Genomic DNA, 21959 nt, shown 5'->3' with positions numbered 1-21959 from the left:
CCATAAAAAGGAGTCGAGCCTCGATTAAGAGGGAGCTATTCGAGAGCTCCATAAGTCTCCAGGAAGGCTTATAGTGTACTTTGTTCGAGGGGTGAGTCTTTCCTAACATAGTATCAAAGTCATGCCCTAAACTTAGCCATGTCGAGGGCTCCATAGAAAGGAGTCGAGCCTCGATTAAGAGGAAGCTATTCGAGAGCTCCATAAGCCTCAGAGAAGGCTTATAATAGTGTACTTTGTTCGAGGGGTGAGTCCGACTCATGATTCCTAATAAATACATACTAATTTTTATATAAAAAAAACCGCCAAACACTAGTATAATAACAAAAATAGGATAAAAATCAGAGTAAAGGGACCAAAATGATAATTTTTTTCCCGAAATAGGCAGGCTAAAAAGTAATATAAGTGTTACAAATATGAAGTTCACAGCTCAAAGAGCCATCATAACTGACTTAAACAACATATGAATGAATATGAGGGTTCATCAACATCATTATCATCATAGGACATCCATGAATGCTTATACAGATCAAAGGGGTAGTAGTAGAGGCTAAAATGGTGGACATTTGCCATAGAAACTTGAAACCAAGATGTAATAATGACACAACAGCAACCAAGAACCAATCATGTGGCTAAGGTACACTCCTCTTTCTGTAATGCAGCAAGATTGAACGTCTTGGGGATATATATATCTTCCTTTTTCTTCATAACCATCTTCAAGGAAAGAATATATTACATTACATGAAATCGAAAATCATCTAGGCAGATTACCGAAGTTAGCTCGAGCAACATTTGATTCTGTTTAAACCCGATTCGTCTTTGATGTTTATTTTCTCCCCCTGGGCAGGGACAGAGGTAGCAGAGCCATTTTCTCCGCCTTCAACCGCCTTCTTGCTTACAATGTGATAGATCTGAGTTAGGACCTCAGCGAATGCTTTCTCGACATTGACTGCTTCTAGTGCAGAGGTTTCTATGAAATATAGTGATTCCTTCTCGGCGTACGACTTTCCATCTTCGGTTGGAACAGCAACAAGGTGGCGAAGATCGGATTTGTTTCCAACAAGCATCACAACGATGTTGGAATCTGTGTGGTTCTTCAATTCTTTTAGCCACCGGTCGACGTTCTCGAATGTCGCATGACGAGTGACATCGTATACGAGGAGTGCACCAACTGCTCCACGGTAGTAGGCACTGGTGATGGCACGGTACCTATAGACATAGAACCCATGTAAGATCTGAACAGCTCATTCAATTTAAAGAAAACTTGAGAGATTGTAAACTAGATCGCACAATCAGTCTACCAGACTCTTATTGATGACTATTTGAAAAAAAGTTTCAATCTACTAATCAACATTCTGTAGCGCGCCGAAGGCGGAACTAATGTACTCACAACACTAATGAACGGAATTACACAAAGAGGCACCAAGATATTTACATGGTTCGGAGAGAAAAAGTCCCTCTACATCCATGGATAGCAACCAATCACTAATAAACCAAGTGTTACACGTGAATGCCTCACTATCACACCACAAAGACTCTCACCAATGTCACTCAACAAATACAATGCGACACCCAAAACTCTCCCAAATCCCGATACCACTTGTTAGGAGTGGATATACAGAATGGAGGGAGAACTCTCTCATTATATAGCATTACAATGTCAAATCTCAGATATAACTTAGACTAAATCTAATTCAAATAACCAAATCAAATCTAATCCAAATAACCAAATCAAATCTAATCCAAAAACTAAATCAAATCTAATCTAAATAACCAAATCAAATCAAAACTTATGACAATTTACAACACATGAGCATCATTAAAGGTATAACAAAAACATATAGTAAAATCATAGTTAATCGAGAGTTGGAAAACACATCAAGAATTGCAGATCATTTCATTTCCTTTGTCAGATGCTTATTTTGTGTAAGGGGGCAGTGGCACCTTTATTATCTTCTAGGCAATTCATCATAGAAGCTTCAGTTTTTATGAAAGCTTGGGCTAATTAGACAAAACCAATAAAAGTTCATAACAAAGTGACTAGGAGCGACGACGTTACTAGAACAAGATCTGTTCTATAGGTTGTACCATGGTGTCATTGAGTTCGAGTGAGAATAGTAAGCCCAAGAAACTATGAGAAAAATGTAACAGGTCAAGATCCCATCGGTTGGAGAGGGGAGCGAAGCATTCCCTATGGAAAATTCTCCCTAGCAGACACATTTTGAAACCGTGAGGCTAACGGCAATACGTAACGGGCTTGGACTATTACACAAAAGTTTCACATACAACGAGATCCAGCAGATGGCATAGTTTCTCTAGTTAGAAAGAGACTCTAAACTACTTCTAAGTCATTATAGCGTCAGTTTGAGCTTCTCTTAAAATAGGAAATCAACGGCATTATTGTATTCAATGACCCTGCTAACCCAGAATAGAAATTTCATTGAAATGATTTTTTTTTTTTTTTTCTCCAGGAGATATTTTGAGAAACAAATCAAAAGGTCGAAGAGCTACAATGCATGAAAGAGAATTTCAACATATCCCCCATGGAAAACAGGAGACGAATTCCTGTAGAAGGAAGCCAGATACCTTTATACTTTCTCGGGAGACAGGGGAAAGAATAATTGGAAGAATCAAAACTTTCTGTTGCTAATTCAAATTAGAAGATATTTAAAAATGAAATGGCTCAGAGGAGCACACGATCTGCGAAACAGAAGCCATAATCTTCCTCAACAAGAGTCCGCTCAGACAATTCCGAATCCCAACTACTTCACTAACATCTAATCAATGAATTCTTCAGTGCCTTCTGAATCTAAGCTTTTTTAACCATCATCAACCAGCGTTATTACCCTTCCAACCATGAAAGTTGAAGAACAAAGCCGCAACAAATCGCAGTAAGAAGACATCAGAACCAACCTTCGAGAGCATTAAAACACTCGATTGAACCATAAGAACACAAGATTGATAAGAAAACACCTCCCATCAAACAGATCTAGGTTATTACAACCCGCTCGGCGAACCAGAACATGCTAATTAACCAAACTCAGAAACCAGAACACTCAACCAACACAGAAAACAGTAAGCAGCAACAATAATCCAAAGCGCGAAGAAACAACTCAGACAGAAATCAAAGGAAGGAAAACCAAGGAGATAGCAAGAAACGAAGATAAATCAAGATGAGAGAAGAACCAAAACCTTTCTTGGCCAGCAGTGTCCCAAATCTGAGCTTTAATAACTTTACTATCGACGTTCAAGGTCCTGGTGGCGAACTCTACACCAATGGTGGATTTGGACTCGAGGTTGAACTCATTCTTAGTAAATCTGGACAGCAAATTGGACTTGCCGACGCCGGAATCCCCAATCAGAACCACCTTAAAAAGGTAGTCGTAATCATCATCAGCTCTGTAACCCGCCATTGTTGCTTCGATTTACTTCAAACTTTACGAGGAAGAAGAAGAAGAATCGAACCAGAGAGAGAGCGAGAGAGAGAGAATCAATGAAATGCAAAATCAAGTGGGAGGAAGTGCGTGAAATCAATAAAAGAAAGGGAAGTTGTGAAGGAAGGTCCACGTTTGCTTATTCTGGACCTGCACGCTCCTTTCTCTAATTATTGGTTTGATTGAGAGATTATTGGTTAGTCAACTAGATTTTGAGTCACGGTTGACCCGAGCGACATATGTTCAACCCTCCGACCCTATTCCTCATAGAATATTCTAGAAAACATAAACGACGCAAGTTTTAAAAAACGTTCGAAAATCAATTTAAACAAACAAATTTTATAGCTAACAACAAGCAAATAAGCAACGACCGTAACACCTAAATAGAAAAAAAAAAAAAAAAAACGATAAGACTTTAATTCTCAACAATAATTTAACTGTGACAACCTAGTTTAACACATTTCTCGAGTAAAACAGTGGTGTCACGTCCGAGACGAGGCTAAACAGAACAGAAATGAATTCATATGTTAAATGGGACGGATATTAGGTAGAGTTTAATTCTCGACATTAATTTGACGATGAAGTGATAATTTAATATAACATTAAGACTCTCGAACATATAAATGACGCATGAATGAATTGAGATTACATGTGAACGACATATATCAATTTATAAAAACTTTTATTAAAATTTATTTATTTATTTATTTATTTTTCTAGTTTACTTCCAAATCACTCCAAATTAACTTTCTTTGGACTATAATAACTGTTTCATAACGGTCTCCAAATATTTAAACAAATCACATTTTGACCCCTTTAAATATTCTATTTTACATTTTTTCCCCAACGTCTTCAATCAATCTAAAAAAGGCGCGCTCACGATACCTTCGTACGCTGCAACACTTCGTCTTCGTCGAGAAGTTTCTCTTCTCCATCGTCTCTCCGATGCCAACCTCTGCCGATTCTTCTTCTTCTTCTTCTTCTTCTTCTTCTTCTTCTTCTTCTTCATTTCTTGATTGCGCTACTCCGAGGAGTCTGAGCGTTCAACTCGTGTCGAAATCGGCGTCGGATCGCCTTCTCGGCAAGTTTTTCGATGCCTCGAAATTCGACTTCGATTACGAACAGAGTAGTTTGTGGTCTCCGCCGATTCCGCGGCGAGTGTTTCTGGATTCGCCGGCTGATGTTTGCTCTGGTTATGAGGTTCTCTCGAAGCTTGAGAATGCGAAGAAGGCATGGAGGAAACTTATAACTTGTTTCGGAGTAAGTGCTCTCACGATCTCATTGTGATATACGTAGTGACTGCTCTGTTTCGTTTTATTGTTTTCGAAATCGATTCGCTCTAATGTGAAAGAACCTGCAGTAGATTCAGGATTGTTTGAGAAATCGTGAAATCATTGCGTTTTATGCTTGAAACTTGAAACAAACGTATTCGCAGAGAGTTTTTATTCAAGCGAACGAGAAATCGAAGAGAAAAGGAAACAGAAAAACTATATTTACTTATAATTGTCGAAGTAAAGAATTCGAATCGTACATAAACCGCTATTGTCTACTTATTGATTATAAGCATGATTTTCATTTTCAGTCTACAAATACGAACTTCAAAAGTGTATGAGCTTACTTGTATATATCCGTTGTGGTTATATGCATATGAATGTGGAAGTTATCTCGTTATTGTTGTTTGATTCTAATTGGCAATTTCTGGTGTCTATTGCAGGGATTGTGGTGTTCTTAGAATCATTGATTCCACCTTACAACTTTTGAGCAATTCTCTCCCATTATGATCCGCGATTCAAAATGATTAGGTAAAAAATGAAGAAACAAGAGAAATTAGGTTTCTCTTTTGAGTTTCTGTTAATTGTATTCTTACGATTGAAGAAAGAAAAAGAAGAAATCAAAATTCACGAATCTTATAATTTTACTTCCATTTGTCAAAAATATGGAAAACATGAAGAATATCCACATTCTTTGGCTTCTCATTTTGGCACCGCAGAATTTGAATTTGGTATATACAGTTGTCCTTCGATCTCAGACATGCTCAGTACTGTTGCAACTGCAAGGGGGGGATGTTTAAAGCAGAAGAACGAAAGGGAGATTCAGAAAACTCTGCAATTGTCTGGGCAGGTAAGGCCAGAATATCTGCCTTTGCTTTTTGGTTAAGCTAAAGCACATTCGGCACAGCCACCTACCTACACCATGCACTGCTTTTTGCTTTTTCTACTGATTATAATCCTCCTTTTGTCTATTGTAAGCTTGGATTAGATTCCTTTCAATTTGTACTCCTTTTCGTTCCTCTATACATATTCATACATAAAATGTTCACTGGTGCTGTTCGTGAGTAGCTAGATTAGGCTTACTTTCTTTTGTCTTTTTACTTTTGTGCTCTCTGATATCCTTGAATTCGATTCCCAAATTGTTACACACCCATTCGGACACTTTCTTCGGGCAAGGTTTATTAGATTTCAAGATAAGAACCTTCCCATGCTTCCACCCAACTGTGATTCATACTGTGAAGCTAAAATTCCAATATATTTCTTTTAGGTAACCGAGTATGAACGAGAAAATGGCAAAGAAATGCAGTTAAAAGATAACATGTTTAATAGAAATGGTTCTCTCTAAAACCAGCTGTTCAACGTAAGTCCTCTCAAAGGAAGAAAAGGCATCCAGTGTTGTTACAAATTGAAAATTTGAACTCGAAAAGCTATGAACACAGTAGCTTGCTCTCCTAACCTGACCGACGAACAACGTTTCAGCTACCACGCCTAGGGACAATAACCTAGCTAACATATAAACCTGACTTTATCTGTTAAATCTATGGTTTTGTGGGAGCAAAAAATGAACATCGAAGAAGACGCATAAAAGAGAAGGCGTGGAGATTCAGAGTCTCAAGATGATATTATGTGCTCTTACAGTGAAAGAAAGCTAAAGTGATGATACCTAAGATGAGTTAACATAAGACTTAAGAAAATCCCTAGGCACCAAAATTGAGAGGGAGCTCTTTGGCACCATCGAAGTACAAATTAAACTGAACGAAAAGGTTTAGAAACCGAACAGACCCAGTTCGCTGACTTTCTCCTTCTCGAAGGTCTCGAAGTACTGATAAATGATTGTGACTGCAAGTAAAATTCCAGTTCCAGAACCGATTGCTCCCATGAAATCAGCCAGCACGGTCAGTGCACCAATGCACATTCCTCCGAATGCTGCAGCTGTCGGTATGTAACGGTTCAACTCCTTCTGTAAGTTAGATTCACGGTGTCCAGGCATAACCATTTGTTGTTCCTGCAAATCAAACCAAAGCATTATCAAGAATCACTATTGAATGTTACTCCAAATGATTAACTACTACAATGGGCAGACTTTTCATTTGAAAAGCTGGAAGGTGCGTAATTTTATCTTCGTTCAGGATCGGGTAAGTCATACCTTCAGCTGCTTAGCCACATCTTTGGCAGAGGATCCAGAAACTTCAATCCAAGTTTTTGAGAAGAGTGCACAAGCTGATAACATGAAGACAAGATAGAACAAAGCATGGAAGGGATTGGCGGCCATATCGGCTAAGCTGCAAGAAGAAACGCCACATATTACAAAAAGGAACATAGGCATTATAGAGTACTTTTTCCTTTTTTGGAACTAAGAATATCACCTTGATGGTGGGGTGATGTAATAAGCAAGACCACCAACAGGGACAGATTGACCATTTGAGTATTCAGATTCCTTCCATATACCCAGAAGATTCACCAGGAAGTTTCCACTGTACTTCCTGTACAGCAACTGCAAGCACAATTCCACGCAATCAGTTAGGAGGCACTGGCTAAGTGTATTGCAGTTGTTCATGGAAGGACAGAATTCAACATACCTGAGAGATAAAGTAAAGGTTGGAAACAAGAGCAGAGTGAAGGATGATTGGCATGTTGGAGGTGTAGAAGAGCTTAATTGGATAAGAACCCTGTTGCCCACGGGAATTCTTGGACCTCACTGGCAGAACCACGCGGAACCCTTGGAAGTAGACAACAATTAAGAAGATCAAAACTGTAGCAAGCAGATTTGTCACATTGGGAAGGTTCTGCCGATAGAATGCTTCCCGCAATGCCCGAACTTTGTCCGTTCGGGTAATCAGCAGATGGAACAATGCAATGACTGCTCCTTCAAATTCAGCTCCTCTTCCACTGTTAATGGTGGTTGGACTAAAAGCCTTCCAAATAATGTTCTCACTGCAAAATCCAGACAATTTCGAAAAATCCATCAATGACAATGTGATCAGAAAACACAAACTCGATGAGAAATGATCACAGAACGGAAAGAGAACTTACCACATGTTGGTTGCTATGAAGAGGGAAATTCCAGATCCTAAACCATAACCCTTCTGGAGAAGCTCATCCAAGCATATGACAACAATACCAGCAAAGCAGAGCTGAACTATAATAAGAATAGCATTGCCCACACCAAGTTGGCTAACGCTACCGTACATTCCCGAGAGAACATAAGCAACTGCCTCACCAACGGCTATCAGGATGCCCAACAATTTCTGTGCACCATTTCTGAAGGTGGAAAATAATTGGAAAAAATGTATGCATGTCAAATTAAAATTCAGATGATGTCGATCAGAAAAGAAATCAAATTAGCAGTATGATATCAATGTGAAAGATAAATGCTTTCATAATAAGTTTGAAGAATAATAACATTTAGGAAAACAATAGAAAACAAATCAACATAACGATATCATCGTACTAAACAAACAAAAAAGGCAGCCACAGTGCTTCATGTTATCATTGTTCACCAATACATAACTTACAGAAAGCAAAATATAGCATGCACCCAACTTCAACTACAAACTAAAGCTTTGAAGAAAAATAATTCTTCAAACAGAGTTCTTAATGAAGGCTATGTTTTAAAAACATTTGTAAAAAGTAGATTACAAAAATGTAAGAAAACAAATTTCTTTTACAATACAAAAAACTAATGCCGGGCACGACTGAAAATGGAACATCTATGGGAATAATCTTCGCCAAATCCAACAGAAGGATGCATGATTGTCAACCATACTACATAATTTTCCATTAAGGACTCAAAAAATCAGGAAGCGTGGTAAATCGGAACTTACAAGAGAGCACGGTCTTCCCGGACATTGTTGTCGACTTCAATAATCTTGGACCCGACAAGGAGTTGCATCACCATCCCAGATGTGACAATCGGGGTGATTCCAAGCTCCATGACAGTACCACGATTAGAAGCGAGGATCACACGCATCCAGTAAAACGGATCTGCACCCGTCGTGGAGTGAATACCATACAGAGGAAGCTGACTGCATACCAAGAAGATGAAGAGGGCGATGACGGTATAAATAACCTTCTCTCTAAATGGAATTTTCCGATCGGCACTCTGCACCTCAGGGAGAAATGAAAGGAACGGCCTAACCAAATGAAGAACTCTAAATCCACCTCCCATCTTCCTTCAACCAACCTGTTATCAACAACGCTGCATCACAAATAGAAAAAAATGTCAATAATTCAACGTCAAAGATCTCCATTGAACAGATCTACAAGCCACAGATAGATAATTCCAGATCTCTACCGATTCCACAGAATATAATAAGAAAACCCTAATCGCGGATATGTAATCAAATCATGGAACATGCAGAAGCCGATAGAGATCTAGAAATTGCAATCGATAAGAATAATCACAGAAACGAGAGAATTCGATGAAATAAATGGCAGAGATTCAGAAACAAACCCTGACGCGGCTAGAAGAAGAGTCAAACGCGACGGAAAATCGCAAGGATTGATTGAATTGTGAATGAAATGAAGATATTAAAAGGGAAGCTTATAAGGCAGCCGCCTTCTTTGAAATCCGTACGGGATTGGAAAATTGGAAATGTTCAGAGATGGAGACGGGGCGAGCCCATTAAAGCCGGGTTCGGCCCAATGTTCGACCCAGTTTGGGCCCAATAAGCCCACAGTATAAATAAATGCTCTGGTTTTTTTTTTTTTTTTTTTTTAAATATTTGGATACTATTTAATTTCTTTTACCCTTCTTCCTTATTTGAAAAATCATATTTAAAATTCAAACTCCAATATTTGCTCAAATTTTAATTAAATTTGTCTACCTTCCATATTTGTTAAAAAAATTAAAAGTGCCGAGATCGGTCACGAAGCTGTAGGATCTGAGGCAAAAGCTCTCTTTGGATTCTAACTATCGGGAATCTTTCAAGCTCCCACTTGTTCTAGCTTCCATGTCGTTAGAACACGACTCTGCACGATGGTATGATATTGTCTACTTTGAGTTTAAACTCTCATGGCTTTGCTTTAAGTTTCATCTCGTTCTAGCTTCCATATCGTTAGAGGTCAAATATCGTCGCTACGAGCTGTTGAATGAACACGACTCTGCACAATGGTATGATATTGTCTACTTTGAGCTTAAACTTTCATAGCTTTGTCTTGGGCTTCCTGAAATGTCTCGTACCAATGGAAAGAGTATTCCTTTCTTATAAACTCATGATCATTCCCTAAATTAGCCAATGTGGGACTTTCATCCAACACGAGCGACTCAAAATGAGCTCAACACATCGCTAGAGATCAATGTATTATTATATCCACGACCCTTTTTTATCGATCCAGATAATTAATAAAAAAAAAATATAATATAAATATTTTTAAAAAAATTGAGTTAAAAGATTAAAAAAATAAACAATATATATATATATTTCAACTACCAAAAATTATTAAATAATTTCACGGTTGAAAGGATTAAAAAAAAAGGAAGTAATAAATAAAAAGGTCGACTCACCTTCAAGGAAGCGTGACAGCCAACTGCCGCATGCAACTCCCTCGCCCTAAAACGGTTTAAATTATAACTTTTAACCATAATGTTTTAACTTTGCATTAAAAAAAATTTATAAAATTTTTAAAAATATTTAATATATTCCTAATTTAAAAATGTTTAATTATGGGTGTTCAACTATACATATATTTTTAATTTTAAAATTAACTCTTTCAAAGATATTTTAAAAATATATATATTATTAAATGATAAATTTTAATTAAATATTTTCTAAAATAATATTTTATAAATTATATGTACAACCAAACCATTTTTTATTTAATATAAGTTGTCAATTACCCAGACATTTTAATTTAATAATAATTTATTATACATATATATATATATATATATATATATATATATATATATTTAAAATTTAATAATAATTTTTACAATAATAACGGCTAATTTAGAAGAAGATCATATGTGTTTATAAGGGAGGAATAATTGGTATCACCTACCATTTGTGGAGCATCTTGAAGAAAGTTTATATTCTCTCCGGCCTAATCTTTCCCCTTCTATCTGCCTGTGAATTCAAGCTTCTGTTCTAGCGAGACGCAATGGGCTGTGCTGGATCGTCGCAGACCAACGGGGACGGTGAGGTTCACTTCGCTTCTCTGGTTCTTTTTTTTTTCTAGATTTTCGGCGAAATTTTGTTCTATGTTCGTCTGTTGACTTGGCTACTAGGAATATTAGATGATAATCAATGCAAGTTGATTTGCTGTGGTAGGAAGAGCGGGAGTGTTGGTCTAGTAGTATTGAATTTCTCGGTAATGAATTGGATTGCTCTTGATTTGATTTATTCTGTCATAGCGTTGCTTGATGGTGTTCGTATGTTTGTCCTGTGAGTTGTGACTGTGACGGGAGATTCTTGAACTTCACTTGCGATTATCAGATTATGTAGTGGTGCATTAATTAGGATGAGCAGGTCTCGAATTTGGATTATTGCACTAGTTCATTGAAATAGTTTTGTTATTCATTCATTTTGGGAGTGACGGGTTTTTGAAGGTTGCTTAGAGTTATTGCTCACTGGTTCATTTGAGATTTCATGCTGGTGATTCAAATTCCACTACAGATTTATGCTTTCAGATTAATGAAGTTATCAAGATTTGTAGTCGGAATCTTGGCATATTTGTTGCTTAACTAGTTTCGCATTCAGAGAGTTCTATTAGATTAATTGTGAAGCTGTGATGTTAGCATTCCAGGACTAAAATTTCAGCAACTAACACTTAAATGGACAGTATCTTATATTTCTGCTTTATACTTGTAACGCCCCAGATCGCTGGTAGATATTGTCCTCTTTGGGCTTTCCCTTTCGAGCTTCCCCTCAACTCTTTAAAACGCGTCTACCAGGGGAAGGTTTCCACACCCTTATAAATGGTGGTTTGTTCTCCTCCCCAACCAATGTGGGACATCACAATCCACCCCCTTCGGGGCCCAACGTCCTCGCTGACACTCTTTCCTTCCTCCAATCGATGTGGGACCACCCCTAAATCCACCCCCTTTGGGGCCAGCATCCTTACTGGCACACCGCCTCGTGTCTACCCCCTTTGGGGAACAGCGAGAAGGTTGGCACATATTCCGGTGTCTGGCTCTGATACCAACCATTTGTAACGCCCCAGATCCACCGCTAGTAGATATTGTCCTCTTTGGGCTTTCCCTTTCGGACTTCCCCTCAAGGCTTTAAAACGCGTCTGCTAGGGGAAGGTTTCCACACCCTTATAAATGGTGGTTTGTTCTCCTCCCCAACCAACGTGGGACATCACAATACTACAATCAAAAGAAATAATAGCGTTTTTAAAGGGATTGAGAGGGAGCTTTTTGTAGTTTGGTCCCTTATGAGATTTAATGTCAAAGTTTTAGGACGAACTTTTGTAATTCTCCTTGTGTTGTTTATAGTTCTGAATGTCTAAGGATTTCATTTAAACTTTTCAAGACTACCATGCTGCTAGCCTTGAATCTGGGTTTTGGTTTATACTTGATCCAAGCCATTGAGATATGACTGAAATTGTTTCTTTATGTAGGTTCCATAAAGAAAATAGGCAAGCCAAAATCTTGGAAGCATCCTCAGCCAATTACAAGGTCTCAGCTCGTGCAACTGCGGGAGGAGTTCTGGGACACTGCACCTCACTATGGTGGCCGAAAAGGTAGGCCTGTCTCTAAATATTTTTTGCCAGTGTGTTTATTAGAGGTTAGCTTATCAAAAAAGTTACTAAGAGTTTATTTAGTTAGGAATAGACCTTACATTATTGTATCATACTACGGAGTAGCTCATGATTTTTGGTTTTAGAATCTACATTTCCATCTCGAGCAAAACGTAAAACTAGGGATAGATGACCATTCAATCCATGCAAAAGGTGGCTGCTGTAGTTGCAGGGTGTTGGATGATGAAAATCCCACATCGGCTAATTTAGAGAATGATCATGGGTTTATAAACAAAGAATACTCTCTCCATTGGTGTGAGGCCTTTTGGGGAAGCCCAAAGCAAAGCCATGAGAGCTTATGCTCAAAGTGGACAATATCATACCATTGTGGAGAGTCGTGTTCATTTAACATGGTATCAGAGCCATGCTCTAAACTTAGTCGTGCCAATAGATTGGTAAATCCTCAAATAGTCGAACAAAGGACGGACTCAAAAAAGAAAAAGGAGTCAAGCCTCCTCGAACCTACGAAGGTAGTAAAAAATGACTAAGACTCCTTGGCGTGCTTTGTTCGAGGGGAGGGGAGGTGTTGGATGATGAAAATCCCACATTGGCTAAGGTACGAAGGCAGTAAAAAATGACTAATACTCCAAAGGAAGCGTGCTTTGTTCGAGGGGTGTTCGAGGGGAGGTGTTGGGATTTAGGGAATGATCATGGGTTTATAAACAAAGAATACTCTCTCCATTGGTGTGAGGCCTTTTGGGGAAGCTCGAAGCAAAGCCATGAGAGCTTGCTTAAAGTGACAATATCATACCATTGTGGAGAGTCGGGTTCATTTAACATGGTATCAGAGCCATGCCCTAAGGCAGTAAAAAATGACTAATACTCCAAAGGAGGCGTGCTTTGTTCGAGGGGTGTTCGAGGGGAGGTGTTGGGATTTAGGGAATGATCATGGGTTTATAAACAAAGAATACTCTCTCCATTGGTGTGAGGCCTTTTGGGGAAGCTCGAAGCAAAGCCATGAGAGCTTGCTTAAAGTGACAATATCATACCATTGTGGAGAGTCGGGTTCATATAACATGGTATCAGAGCCATGCCCTAAACTTAGTCGTGCCAATAGATTGGCAAATCCTCGCTTGTTCGTCTAACACAGGGGACCCAATAAAGGTTGGGATGAATTATCCCTTGGAAACAACTATGATATCTTTCACAGCTATAAGAACAGTTAATCAATTTCCAATTTCTAGGATCCTTCGACTGTTTTTCCTGTTTCCTAATAAACTAAGTTCTTCGGTTTGGAGAGACGGAGGTTTCCTATTTTTATGCCGATTCCAGATTGCCATTGCCAATATCGAAGAATCTCGTTCGATGTGTAGGCTTCTCCAATTGTCTCATTTTGCGTTCTGGGAAGAAATGTGATATAGGGAGTTTTTGGTATAATTGATTCATGTTCTTTTATGACATGGTTATTTATTAATTATGCTATGAATGTTGGCTCTTGGATGTAGACGTATTTCAAATCAATTTAAATTGCGAGTAAAGATTTATTTTGAGGACTCTTTGTGAGAGCTAAGACGACACCAAAATGATATATTCTTACCTAGGATTGTGGAACGTGATTAACTAGAAGTCTTATGTCTCGACTTCACTTTTATACGTTTTGAAGTGACCTGCCTTGTTTGAATTTCTCTTCGCCCGCAATTCATTTTGCAGTCCCTTATTGATCTGTGGTTAAAGACATTAGTTCTTATTTTTCTTCAACTTTATGCTGTCACTTCCCCCAAATAAATTGTTTGGGCCCTAACTATGCCTTAGACTATGCTCTTGTTGTGCTTTCGTTTGATGCAAACCTTAACCTTGTATCTGTTAGGAATCACGAATCTCCACAATGGTATGATATTGTCCACTTTGAGTATAAGTTCCCATGGCTTTGCTTGGCTTCCCTAAAAGGCCTCATACTAATGGAGATAGTATTCCCCCCTTATAAACCCATGATCTTCCACTAAATTAACCAATATGGGACTCACTCCCAACAATCCTCCCCTCGAACAAAGTATACTATAAGCCTCCCCTGAGGCTTATGGAGCTCTCGAATAGCCTCCCTTAATCGAGGCTCGACTCCTTCCTCTGGAGCCCCTCGAACAAAGTACACCCTTTGTTCGACACTTTAGTCACTTTTGACTACACTTTCGAGACTCACAATTCTTTGTTCGATATTTGAGGATTTTATTGACATGGCTAACAAAGTACACCCTTTGTTCGACACTTTAGTCACTCTTGACTACAATCCTCCCCTCGAACAAAGTATACTATAAGCCTCCCCTGAGGCTTATGGAGCTCTCGAATAGCCTCCCTTAATCGAGGCTCGACTCCTTCCTCTGGAGCCCCTCGAACAAAGTACACCCTTTGTTCGACACTTTAGTCACTTCTTGACTACAATCCTCCCCTCGAACAAAGTATACTATAAGCCTCCCCTGAGGCTTATGGAGCTCTCGAATAGCCTCCCTTAATCGAGGCTCGACTCCTTCCTCTGGAGCCCCTCGAACAAAGTACACCCTTTGTTCGACACTTTAGTCACTTTTGACTACACTTTCGAGACTCACAATTCTTTGTTCGATATTTGAGGATTTTATTGACATGGCTAAGTTTAGGGCATGGCTCTGATACTATGTTAGGAATCACGAATCTCCACAATGGTATGATATTGTCCACTTTGAGCCTAAACTCTCATGCTTTGCTTTGTGCTTCCCAAAAGGCCTCATACCAATAGAGATAGTATTCCCCACTTATAAACCCATCATCTTCCACTAAATTAACCAATATGGGTCTCACTCCCAATAATCCTCAACCGTATCTATACGAAGGTTTCTAATACACGGCACAAATTTCTGTTAATTTTCATTTTTCACTTTCATTAATTGACTTTAGTCGATAAGGATCTTTGGATCTAGCATTTCAAGTGCGGATTGTTTCAAAATTTGAATATTGAACTGATGTAGCATTTTGTACCAAAAATCAAATGAGAAAAAGATGATTGACCATATACGAGCCTTGCAGTAAAGAGAACACTAGTATAATTGAAAGGGCATCTTTAGGCCATGACATACCCCCCTCCAAGTTAACATCGACTTCAACCTTCTTATACATTCCTTTTTCCTTTACTAACTGTTTTTTTGTGGTTACCAGAGATTTGGGACGCACTACGAGCAGCTGCCGAAGCCGAGCTTTCCCTTGCGCAAGCCATCATAGACAGCGCCGGAGTAATCATCCAAAATGCAGATTTGACAATCTGTTACGACGAGAGAGGTCGATACCATTGCTTCATTTAAGAAATTATGATACGTTATGTTAGTTTAGTCATCGGTATCGTTTTACCATTGCTCAATCTTACTGCAGGCGGAAAATATGAACTACCCAACTATGTTTTGAGTGAGCCAACCAATTTGATTCGTGACAGTTCATAAAGAGGTAACCATAACTTCATTTCTGCTCTAGCTGAAATCACACAGGTCTGAATAATGCTTGCTTTTAAAAGGTTTCATTTTGGCCCTTAAAACAAACCTACATTATTCATTCCTCTAACTTCTTCTGTAAGTTGCTTTACTCTAAATGGACAAATTGCAACATCCCTTTTCACATTTTTTTGTACAAAACAAACCGGTTTAGCAGTGTCATAAGTTACTTGATTACTTGTATAAATTAAGATTCAATGTAGAATGACTGAAAGTTTGAAAGCTCTGTGATTGATTGTCGTATCTAAGAAGAAGAAAAAAAGAGCAATATTGTGGAAAAGTGCTTTCTCCATCTTTTAGTTTGAATCTTTTGTTACCTGAAAGAATGGTATTTTGGTATGCTTTGTTTGAAAAAGCATTGAAAAAGAAAGCCCCTAGAGAAGGAGAGATGACCCAAATGGGCGTAGAAAGTGCTTTCAACAATGCTTTTTCTTGGTCATTTGTACCAAGAAAAGGCTGCTCTTTATCAAACCAAATTCATTCCTTTGCTTGGCTATTGAGTTGAGTTTGATTTTGTTACTTTCACAAATAATCATGGTTGAGTAGACAAATGCATGTGGCCCTAAAGTTTTCTATTTTTTTGAGAATCAAAATCGGTCAAATTTATTATCGAATCCATCGTCCCACCCCGTCCCGCCCCTTTTGTTCACTATCGACCCAAGAAATTTAAGAGTTTCAATTTCATCCTTTCTACTCTTTTTTCAGTTCAGTTCGAAAATTACCATAGTAAAAGATTAAACCATTGAACTGTAAAATAATAATTAATGCATTATTCTCTAAATTATATATATATATATATATATATTTTTTTTTTTCTTTTTTTGTTAGCTATTTTATTTTATGAATAGATTTTAACTTTTTTGGACAACTATTTTTATAATTACGAATATCTTCTGTTATTATTAAATTCGGCAGAACAGTAGATTTTTCGATAATGTTTATTATTTTTATTATTTTTTCATTATTACTATTTGAACTAAACTTATAATTAATTTAATTTAATGTTTTAAATATTTTGTAATTATAATTTTTTTTGGGTCGAAATTAGTGGAGCATAAACCTATATAAATATATAAACTCCATTAATTTTTTTTAAATAATATTGAATAAATTAAATAGAAAAAATAATTTAAAATATTAAAGACAAACTTTAATTAATTTGCATAGTAATATAAATGTGGGAAAATTGAGGAAGAGATTCAGAGCAAACAAACGGTCCACCCTCGAACAAGAAAGTCAAAGTGTTGACCAGTCTTACCTTAGCTTTTGTTATCCTTCCCCCTTCACTCGCTATCCCCTGGCGCGTCACTTCACGCACACATTTCTTTTTCTTTGTTTGGTTAAGATAAAAACATATCTCGCTTTTTTTCTATTTAAAAAAAATATATTTTTTAAAGTTATAATATCAAATTTTATTTTGTTTTTTGAAAATTTATGAGTATTTATTAAATAATTTTAATTTACAAAATTAAAAATATTAATACTCGAAATATAGTAAACCAAAGTAATTGGACATAAATTAAATGAGTACAAAATTATTTATATTATTAAAAGAATATAAAAAGAAAATTACTTTATTTTTTACAAAATAAAAAAAATAAAAGTGAGGTAAGAGTGGGGCCCGATGGGGGTAGGAGTGGGACCCACAAGTGAAAAGTCGTGCTTATTGGCGTGATATGAGGGTGGGGTCACGTGAAAAAGCAGATAAAGCAAAGCCAAACACCACTCGCATCCCCATCATTATGTGCTGCTCCTTCCTACACCCAAATAAATCCCAATGCTCGACCCGACCCGAAAATCATACTCTCTCTCTCACGTGCGCCGAAACCCGACACGTGTAGCTTCTCTATACAGGCCGTTGAGAAACTCCACTCCACACAAGCTCCACGTGTCGAACTTTGTTTGGTTCTCTGTCAGAGACGGTTATTCAAACTTCAAACCCCCTCTTATTATTTTATTTTTTTTATTTTATATATTGCCTATGTTGCCACTACCATTTTCACTAATTACATCCTTTTTCATCATATTTTTTTATATACTATTTAATTTTTTTATCTCGATATTATGAATGACACGTGGATCCGTTCTTAATGACATGATTGAGCTAGTTGCGATGGGCGATGACACCTTGTAATTGAGATGACGTCAAGACATATGAACCAAATGAGAGACCTTAGCTCCGAATTAAGGCAAGGTCGAGCTAAAATGACTTGACCTAGTGTAGAGACAAGTCGGTTATGTCACAAATGATTGAGTATACACGTGCATGCAACGTGTGTGGCCAAACAAGCTCGAGTTTTATACAAATTGTGTTCGATGGTTGAAAGACAAATCTTGTCTAAGGTCCGATAAAACTATAAAATCAAACAAAATAAAGATAAAAACTTTTACTATAAAATTTTATTTTGAAAACATAATTTTATTTACTTTCCAAAATAAAAAGTTTAAAGAAAAAAAAAAGATTAAAAAAGTAAATGGAAAATGAAATGAAAAGGGAGTGGCAGAATGGTAAATAAAAGGGTAATATTGGTTATTAAAAAGCCCATAAGCTCATTATTCTGTGCTTCCAACCCTTCCATTTTTCACGGAAATGTTTCTCCTCTAGTTTCCCGGGCTTTGCCAGAGAGAAAAAGAGAACACTTCCCTCCGCCGTTCGCGGTGGTCCGATCTAAGATCCGATCGCCGTCTTTGATCGGAGCATTCGGCGAGTATCCAATTCAGATATCTTCAGTTCTTCTTCTTCTTCTTCTTACTTTTTGTTGTTTTTTGTCTGATTTATCCAGCGGTTTGTACTTTTCTTTCAGTTCGTTTCATTGACTGTTACAGAGCCTCACGGAATTCTCCGTTTTCTAGACTTTTGTCTTTCTTTTCCGACTTGTCTACTTCGAAGTTGCGAAAGACGTTTTTACACTGTCAGTTTTTTTTGTGTTTCGATCCTTGGACTCGAGTTGATTTCTGTTGGAAGATTTGTGTCTGTTCCTGTGAAGTTTTGTTTGTGATTGTAATTGAATCGTGTTTTTCCTGCGATAGACGGAAGCAATTCGAGAATTGCTTACTGATCTATCTGTTGAAGCCGTGGGGACTTTGATTTGTTGGTTCAGAGTGTGTCTGTGGAGATGACGTCGGGGACGAGGCTACCAACATGGAGGGAGCGGGAGAACAACAAGAGAAGGGAGAGAAGGAGAAGAGCTATCGCAGCAAAGATCTTTGCTGGACTCAGGATGTATGGGAACTACAAGCTTCCCAAACATTGCGACAACAATGAGGTCCTTAAAGCGCTCTGCAATGAGGCGGGATGGACCGTCGAACCTGATGGTACCACTTACCGTAAGGTAGCTTTCTTTCAAGTGTTTGGATTTCAGTTTTGTTAACTTTAAGTAGACTTCACTTTCGTTTGCATTCTTTGATATTGATGAAAATGATGATACCACTTTCTTTAGCTTCGAGTTGAGAGTATACACTTTTTAGCTTCGGATTTGTTGAGCCAATTCGATAGATTCCTTATTAGTTGTTCTAAACATCCTATATCATTCTTCTGGTACATTTGGGCGGGCAAATCCATGGCCCTGGTTGAGAATTCCAGTCATGAAAAATGGAGCATCTAGGTGTTGGAGTCTAGTATAAGTTTTTCATACACTAAAGGACAGTTCACGTCGCCTTTTTGACCCATTGCCCCTTTCCTTCGTCGGCGTCGGTTATCTAATTGCGGTGAGGTGAACTTTTGACATTTTTTTTTATCCCTTTTACGCGTGAACCAAGATTCTTCATGCTTGTTTTCAAACTCTACATGACTAGTAATCTGAGGGAGGCGCTGGAACTACGCAGATCTCGAGGAGGTGCCGTCCTCCATTTTTTAAGCTCTACCATATGGATCTGTGATTTTGAGGGTTTTGGCTGGTATTTAGCCTACCAACTGTTCTTCCTTTCTACGGGGGCAGGTTTAGTCAGAGGGATCTTTCTCTTTTTGCTTTTCTTTTTCAATGGCAAGTTTGCGACGCAAACAGTGCCTTTTTCAGCTCTGTCTCTTTCCTTTCCTTTTGGAGTTGGCTCTGCCCCTATTTCCCGTGACGGATTCCTTCTTTTATTGATTTCTGCAGTTTCATTAATTTTTGGTTCAGGAAGTAAAGTACTCGCTGACATCTATAGCCTGTTGAGTAGCTCTTGGCCTCGGGTCTTATGTATTTTCCGTAGTCCACATTTCATTCTGTTAGTATCTCTCTCCAGCAATTAGTACGTATGGATCATGACATGGGTGGTATCTTTTTTCTTCTTTCTTGGCACCGTGTAGCTATTTTCGTCCATAAAACAACTCCTCCTTCATCATATTTCAAACTACAACCTAGCAAGTTATACATGAATTTTGAGAGAATTACCGGCTCGATTATGCAGTGGAGATATTAGACCAAAATGCATTCTCACTGCCAGCCATATTCGTGCGGTAAATTGGACCATACTCTCGTAGTCTGTGAAATTTTGGTGGTCAACCACCGCATGCCTGCGCATTGGGATTCTAGTTTCATGTACGCCACTTTTAGACTGCTACCATGGATGAATTTATGAGTTCCTCACGGCTTGGGGTGTGATTTTCTGCAGACATTTTGTATCTTGGACACTAGAGAAATGGGGAATATTGGGATCATACAATGTTGTGGCATAAACTGTTTATAGCTTGAGTGGGGTGAACTTGGATTGAAATGATCGATAATGTTTTTCTATACACCTTGATGATTTTTGCTTGATTTTCAGTATTCATTCTTCTTTTCGATTGTAACTGGCTCAAGTAGATAATCCTTCAAATTCAGTGTATCCTATCATCCATACTCTACAATGTTTTTTCATCCATCTTCAGGGATGCAAGCCAATTGAACGTATGGATGTGGTTGGTGGGTCGGCAGCTGCAAGCCCGTTCGCATCTCACCAACCAAGTCCTTGTGCTTCCTTCAATCCAAGCCCCGGTTCATCTTCATTTCCAAGTCCAGCATCATCTTCATATGTTGCTAATCCAAATGCCGATGGCAGTTTTCTAATCCCCTGGCTCAGGAACCTTTCATCGTCATCATCTTCAGCATCCTCGTCTAAACTCCCCAATCTCCATATTCATGGAGGTTCCATCAGTGCTCCTGTTACTCCTCCTTTGAGTTCCCCAACTGCTAGAACGCCCCGACTCAAAGCTGACTGGGAAGACCAATCTGTCCTACCAGGATGGAATGCACAATACTATTCCTCCCTTCCATCTTCTACTCCACCAAGTCCTGGACGTCACATTGTTCCCAATCCAGAATGGTTCGCTGGCCTTAGAATTCCTCAGGGTGGACCCAATTCTCCAACATTTAGTCTTGTTTCTACAAACCCATTTGGTTTCAAGGAAGCAGCAACGACTGGTGGAGGATCTCGCATGTGGACCCCTGGTCAAAGTGGGACCTGCTCTCCTGCCATTGCCGCAGGCTCCGATCACACTGCAGATATTCCAATGTCAGAAGTGATCTCTGAAGAGTTCGCATTTGGAAGCAACACAGCCGGAATAGTGAAGCCATGGGAAGGAGAACGAATTCACGAGGAGTGTGGCTCAGATGACCTAGAGCTATCTCTTGGGAACTCAAGAACCAGGTTCGTTGATGCATCTAATCACTTCTCAAACTCCATTTATTTCAGGAATTGCTCCTCTTGCTAATCTCCCAAACCCATGTTTTTGCAGATAATCTAATGGATAACACATATTACCAAATAGTTACTCAGCAAATCCTGGATGAGCACTGTCACATTGGGAATCAAGGTGAGCATGATTGATTCTTCTCCCTTCCACCACCACCCTGTTATTGTGTTCCTTTTCAAATTTGCATTATCCCTCGTTAAGTTATATATACAGGTTTTAAGTGGTTCCAAATCCCTCTTCCCCCTTCGAAACTGAAAATTTACTGTTTGTGTCGTATATGTATGAGCTGTTTGTCTTTCATTTATAGATAAAAAAATGGTGAATGGCCTGATGAGATAATGCATATGTTACAGTGGCTTAACTTTTGTGGATATCGAGAGAGTGGAACTTTTCCATTGGCTTTTGTTCC

At 38.4% G+C, this 21959-nt stretch overlaps 5 protein-coding genes across 6 annotated transcripts; 3 read left to right on the top strand and 2 right to left on the bottom strand.

Annotated features, from left to right (window-relative positions):
* Window positions 1-344: 344 nt before the first annotated feature.
* On the bottom strand, window positions 345-3520 carry LOC111809908 (ras-related protein Rab11D). The gene is made up of 2 exons (XM_023696377.2): window positions 3190-3520; window positions 345-1206 (listed from the first exon to the last, which is right to left on the bottom strand). Exons 1-2 carry the CDS (start codon window positions 3408-3410, stop codon window positions 774-776), a joined length of 654 nt encoding a protein of 217 aa, XP_023552145.1. The 5' UTR covers window positions 3411-3520; the 3' UTR covers window positions 345-773.
* Window positions 3521-4162: 642 nt separating this feature from the next.
* On the top strand, window positions 4163-5750 carry LOC111809909 (uncharacterized). The gene is made up of 3 exons (XM_087117329.1): window positions 4163-4691; window positions 5146-5233; window positions 5444-5750. Exons 1-2 carry the CDS (start codon window positions 4377-4379, stop codon window positions 5161-5163), a joined length of 333 nt encoding a protein of 110 aa, XP_086973455.1. The 5' UTR covers window positions 4163-4376; the 3' UTR covers window positions 5164-5233; window positions 5444-5750.
* A 528-nt stretch (window positions 5751-6278) lies between these two features.
* LOC111809907 (uncharacterized) lies at window positions 6279-9309 on the bottom strand. Of its 2 annotated transcripts, none has more exons than XM_023696376.2 (7): window positions 9156-9309; window positions 8527-8900; window positions 7736-7963; window positions 7282-7636; window positions 7069-7196; window positions 6849-6984; window positions 6279-6707 (listed from the first exon to the last, which is right to left on the bottom strand). In XM_023696376.2, the coding sequence occupies exons 2-7, from the start codon at window positions 8868-8870 to the stop codon at window positions 6468-6470; spliced, it is 1431 nt and encodes a 476-aa protein (XP_023552144.1). In that variant the 5' UTR covers window positions 8871-8900; window positions 9156-9309; the 3' UTR covers window positions 6279-6467. The 2 variants fall into 2 exon arrangements, with proteins under 2 accessions (XP_023552144.1, XP_086973454.1); XM_087117328.1 differs by lacking the exon at window positions 9156-9309 and adding an exon at window positions 8997-9121.
* Window positions 9310-10689: 1380 nt separating this feature from the next.
* LOC111810404 (uncharacterized) lies at window positions 10690-16124 on the top strand. Its single transcript, XM_023697111.2, has 4 exons — window positions 10690-10841; window positions 12269-12391; window positions 15572-15691; window positions 15782-16124. The coding sequence occupies exons 1-4, from the start codon at window positions 10805-10807 to the stop codon at window positions 15847-15849; spliced, it is 348 nt and encodes a 115-aa protein (XP_023552879.2). The 5' UTR covers window positions 10690-10804; the 3' UTR covers window positions 15850-16124.
* Window positions 16125-18454: 2330 nt separating this feature from the next.
* Window positions 18455-21959, top strand: LOC111810391 (BES1/BZR1 homolog protein 4). Its single transcript, XM_087117451.1, has 3 exons — window positions 18455-19229; window positions 20747-21504; window positions 21593-21959. The coding sequence occupies exons 1-3, from the start codon at window positions 19014-19016 to the stop codon at window positions 21594-21596; spliced, it is 978 nt and encodes a 325-aa protein (XP_086973577.1). The 5' UTR covers window positions 18455-19013; the 3' UTR covers window positions 21597-21959.

This window comes from Cucurbita pepo, chromosome 14 (assembly GCF_057944985.1).
Source record: "Cucurbita pepo subsp. pepo isolate OVF chromosome 14, ASM5794498v1, whole genome shotgun sequence".
NCBI lineage: Eukaryota > Viridiplantae > Streptophyta > Magnoliopsida > Cucurbitales > Cucurbitaceae > Cucurbita > Cucurbita pepo.
Note: the sequence above shows the minus strand (reverse complement) of the source record. Positions and strands in the feature narration are given on the sequence as shown.

Excerpts from the sequence above, each read along its gene's own strand:
- LOC111809907 (XM_023696376.2), bottom strand. The coding sequence starts at position 8,870 with ATGGGAGGTGGATTTAGAGTTCTTCATTTGGTTAGGCCGTTCCTTTCA. Across the intron at positions 7,964-8,526 it reads CGGGAAGACCGTGCTCTCTT|AAATGGTGCACAGAAATTGT; the intron begins GTAAGTTCCGAT and ends TTCCACCTTCAG. Across the intron at positions 6,985-7,068 it reads TACATCACCCCACCATCAAG|CTTAGCCGATATGGCCGCCA; the intron begins GTGATATTCTTA and ends TTCTTCTTGCAG.
- LOC111810404 (XM_023697111.2), top strand. The coding sequence starts at position 10,805 with ATGGGCTGTGCTGGATCGTCGCAGACCAACGGGGACG. Across the intron at positions 10,842-12,268 it reads GTCGCAGACCAACGGGGACG|GTTCCATAAAGAAAATAGGC; the intron begins GTGAGGTTCACT and ends TTCTTTATGTAG. Across the intron at positions 12,392-15,571 it reads TCACTATGGTGGCCGAAAAG|AGATTTGGGACGCACTACGA; the intron begins GTAGGCCTGTCT and ends TGTGGTTACCAG.
- LOC111810391 (XM_087117451.1), top strand. The coding sequence starts at position 19,014 with ATGACGTCGGGGACGAGGCTACCAACATGGAGGGAGCGGGAGAACAAC. Across the intron at positions 19,230-20,746 it reads ATGGTACCACTTACCGTAAG|GGATGCAAGCCAATTGAACG; the intron begins GTAGCTTTCTTT and ends ATCCATCTTCAG.
- LOC111809908 (XM_023696377.2), bottom strand. The coding sequence starts at position 3,410 with ATGGCGGGTTACAGAGCTGATGATGATTACGACTACCTTTTTAAGGTG. Across the intron at positions 1,207-3,189 it reads GACACTGCTGGCCAAGAAAG|GTACCGTGCCATCACCAGTG; the intron begins GTTTTGGTTCTT and ends CTATGTCTATAG.
- LOC111809909 (XM_087117329.1), top strand. The coding sequence starts at position 4,377 with ATGCCAACCTCTGCCGATTCTTCTTCTTCTTCTTCTTCTTCTTCTTCT.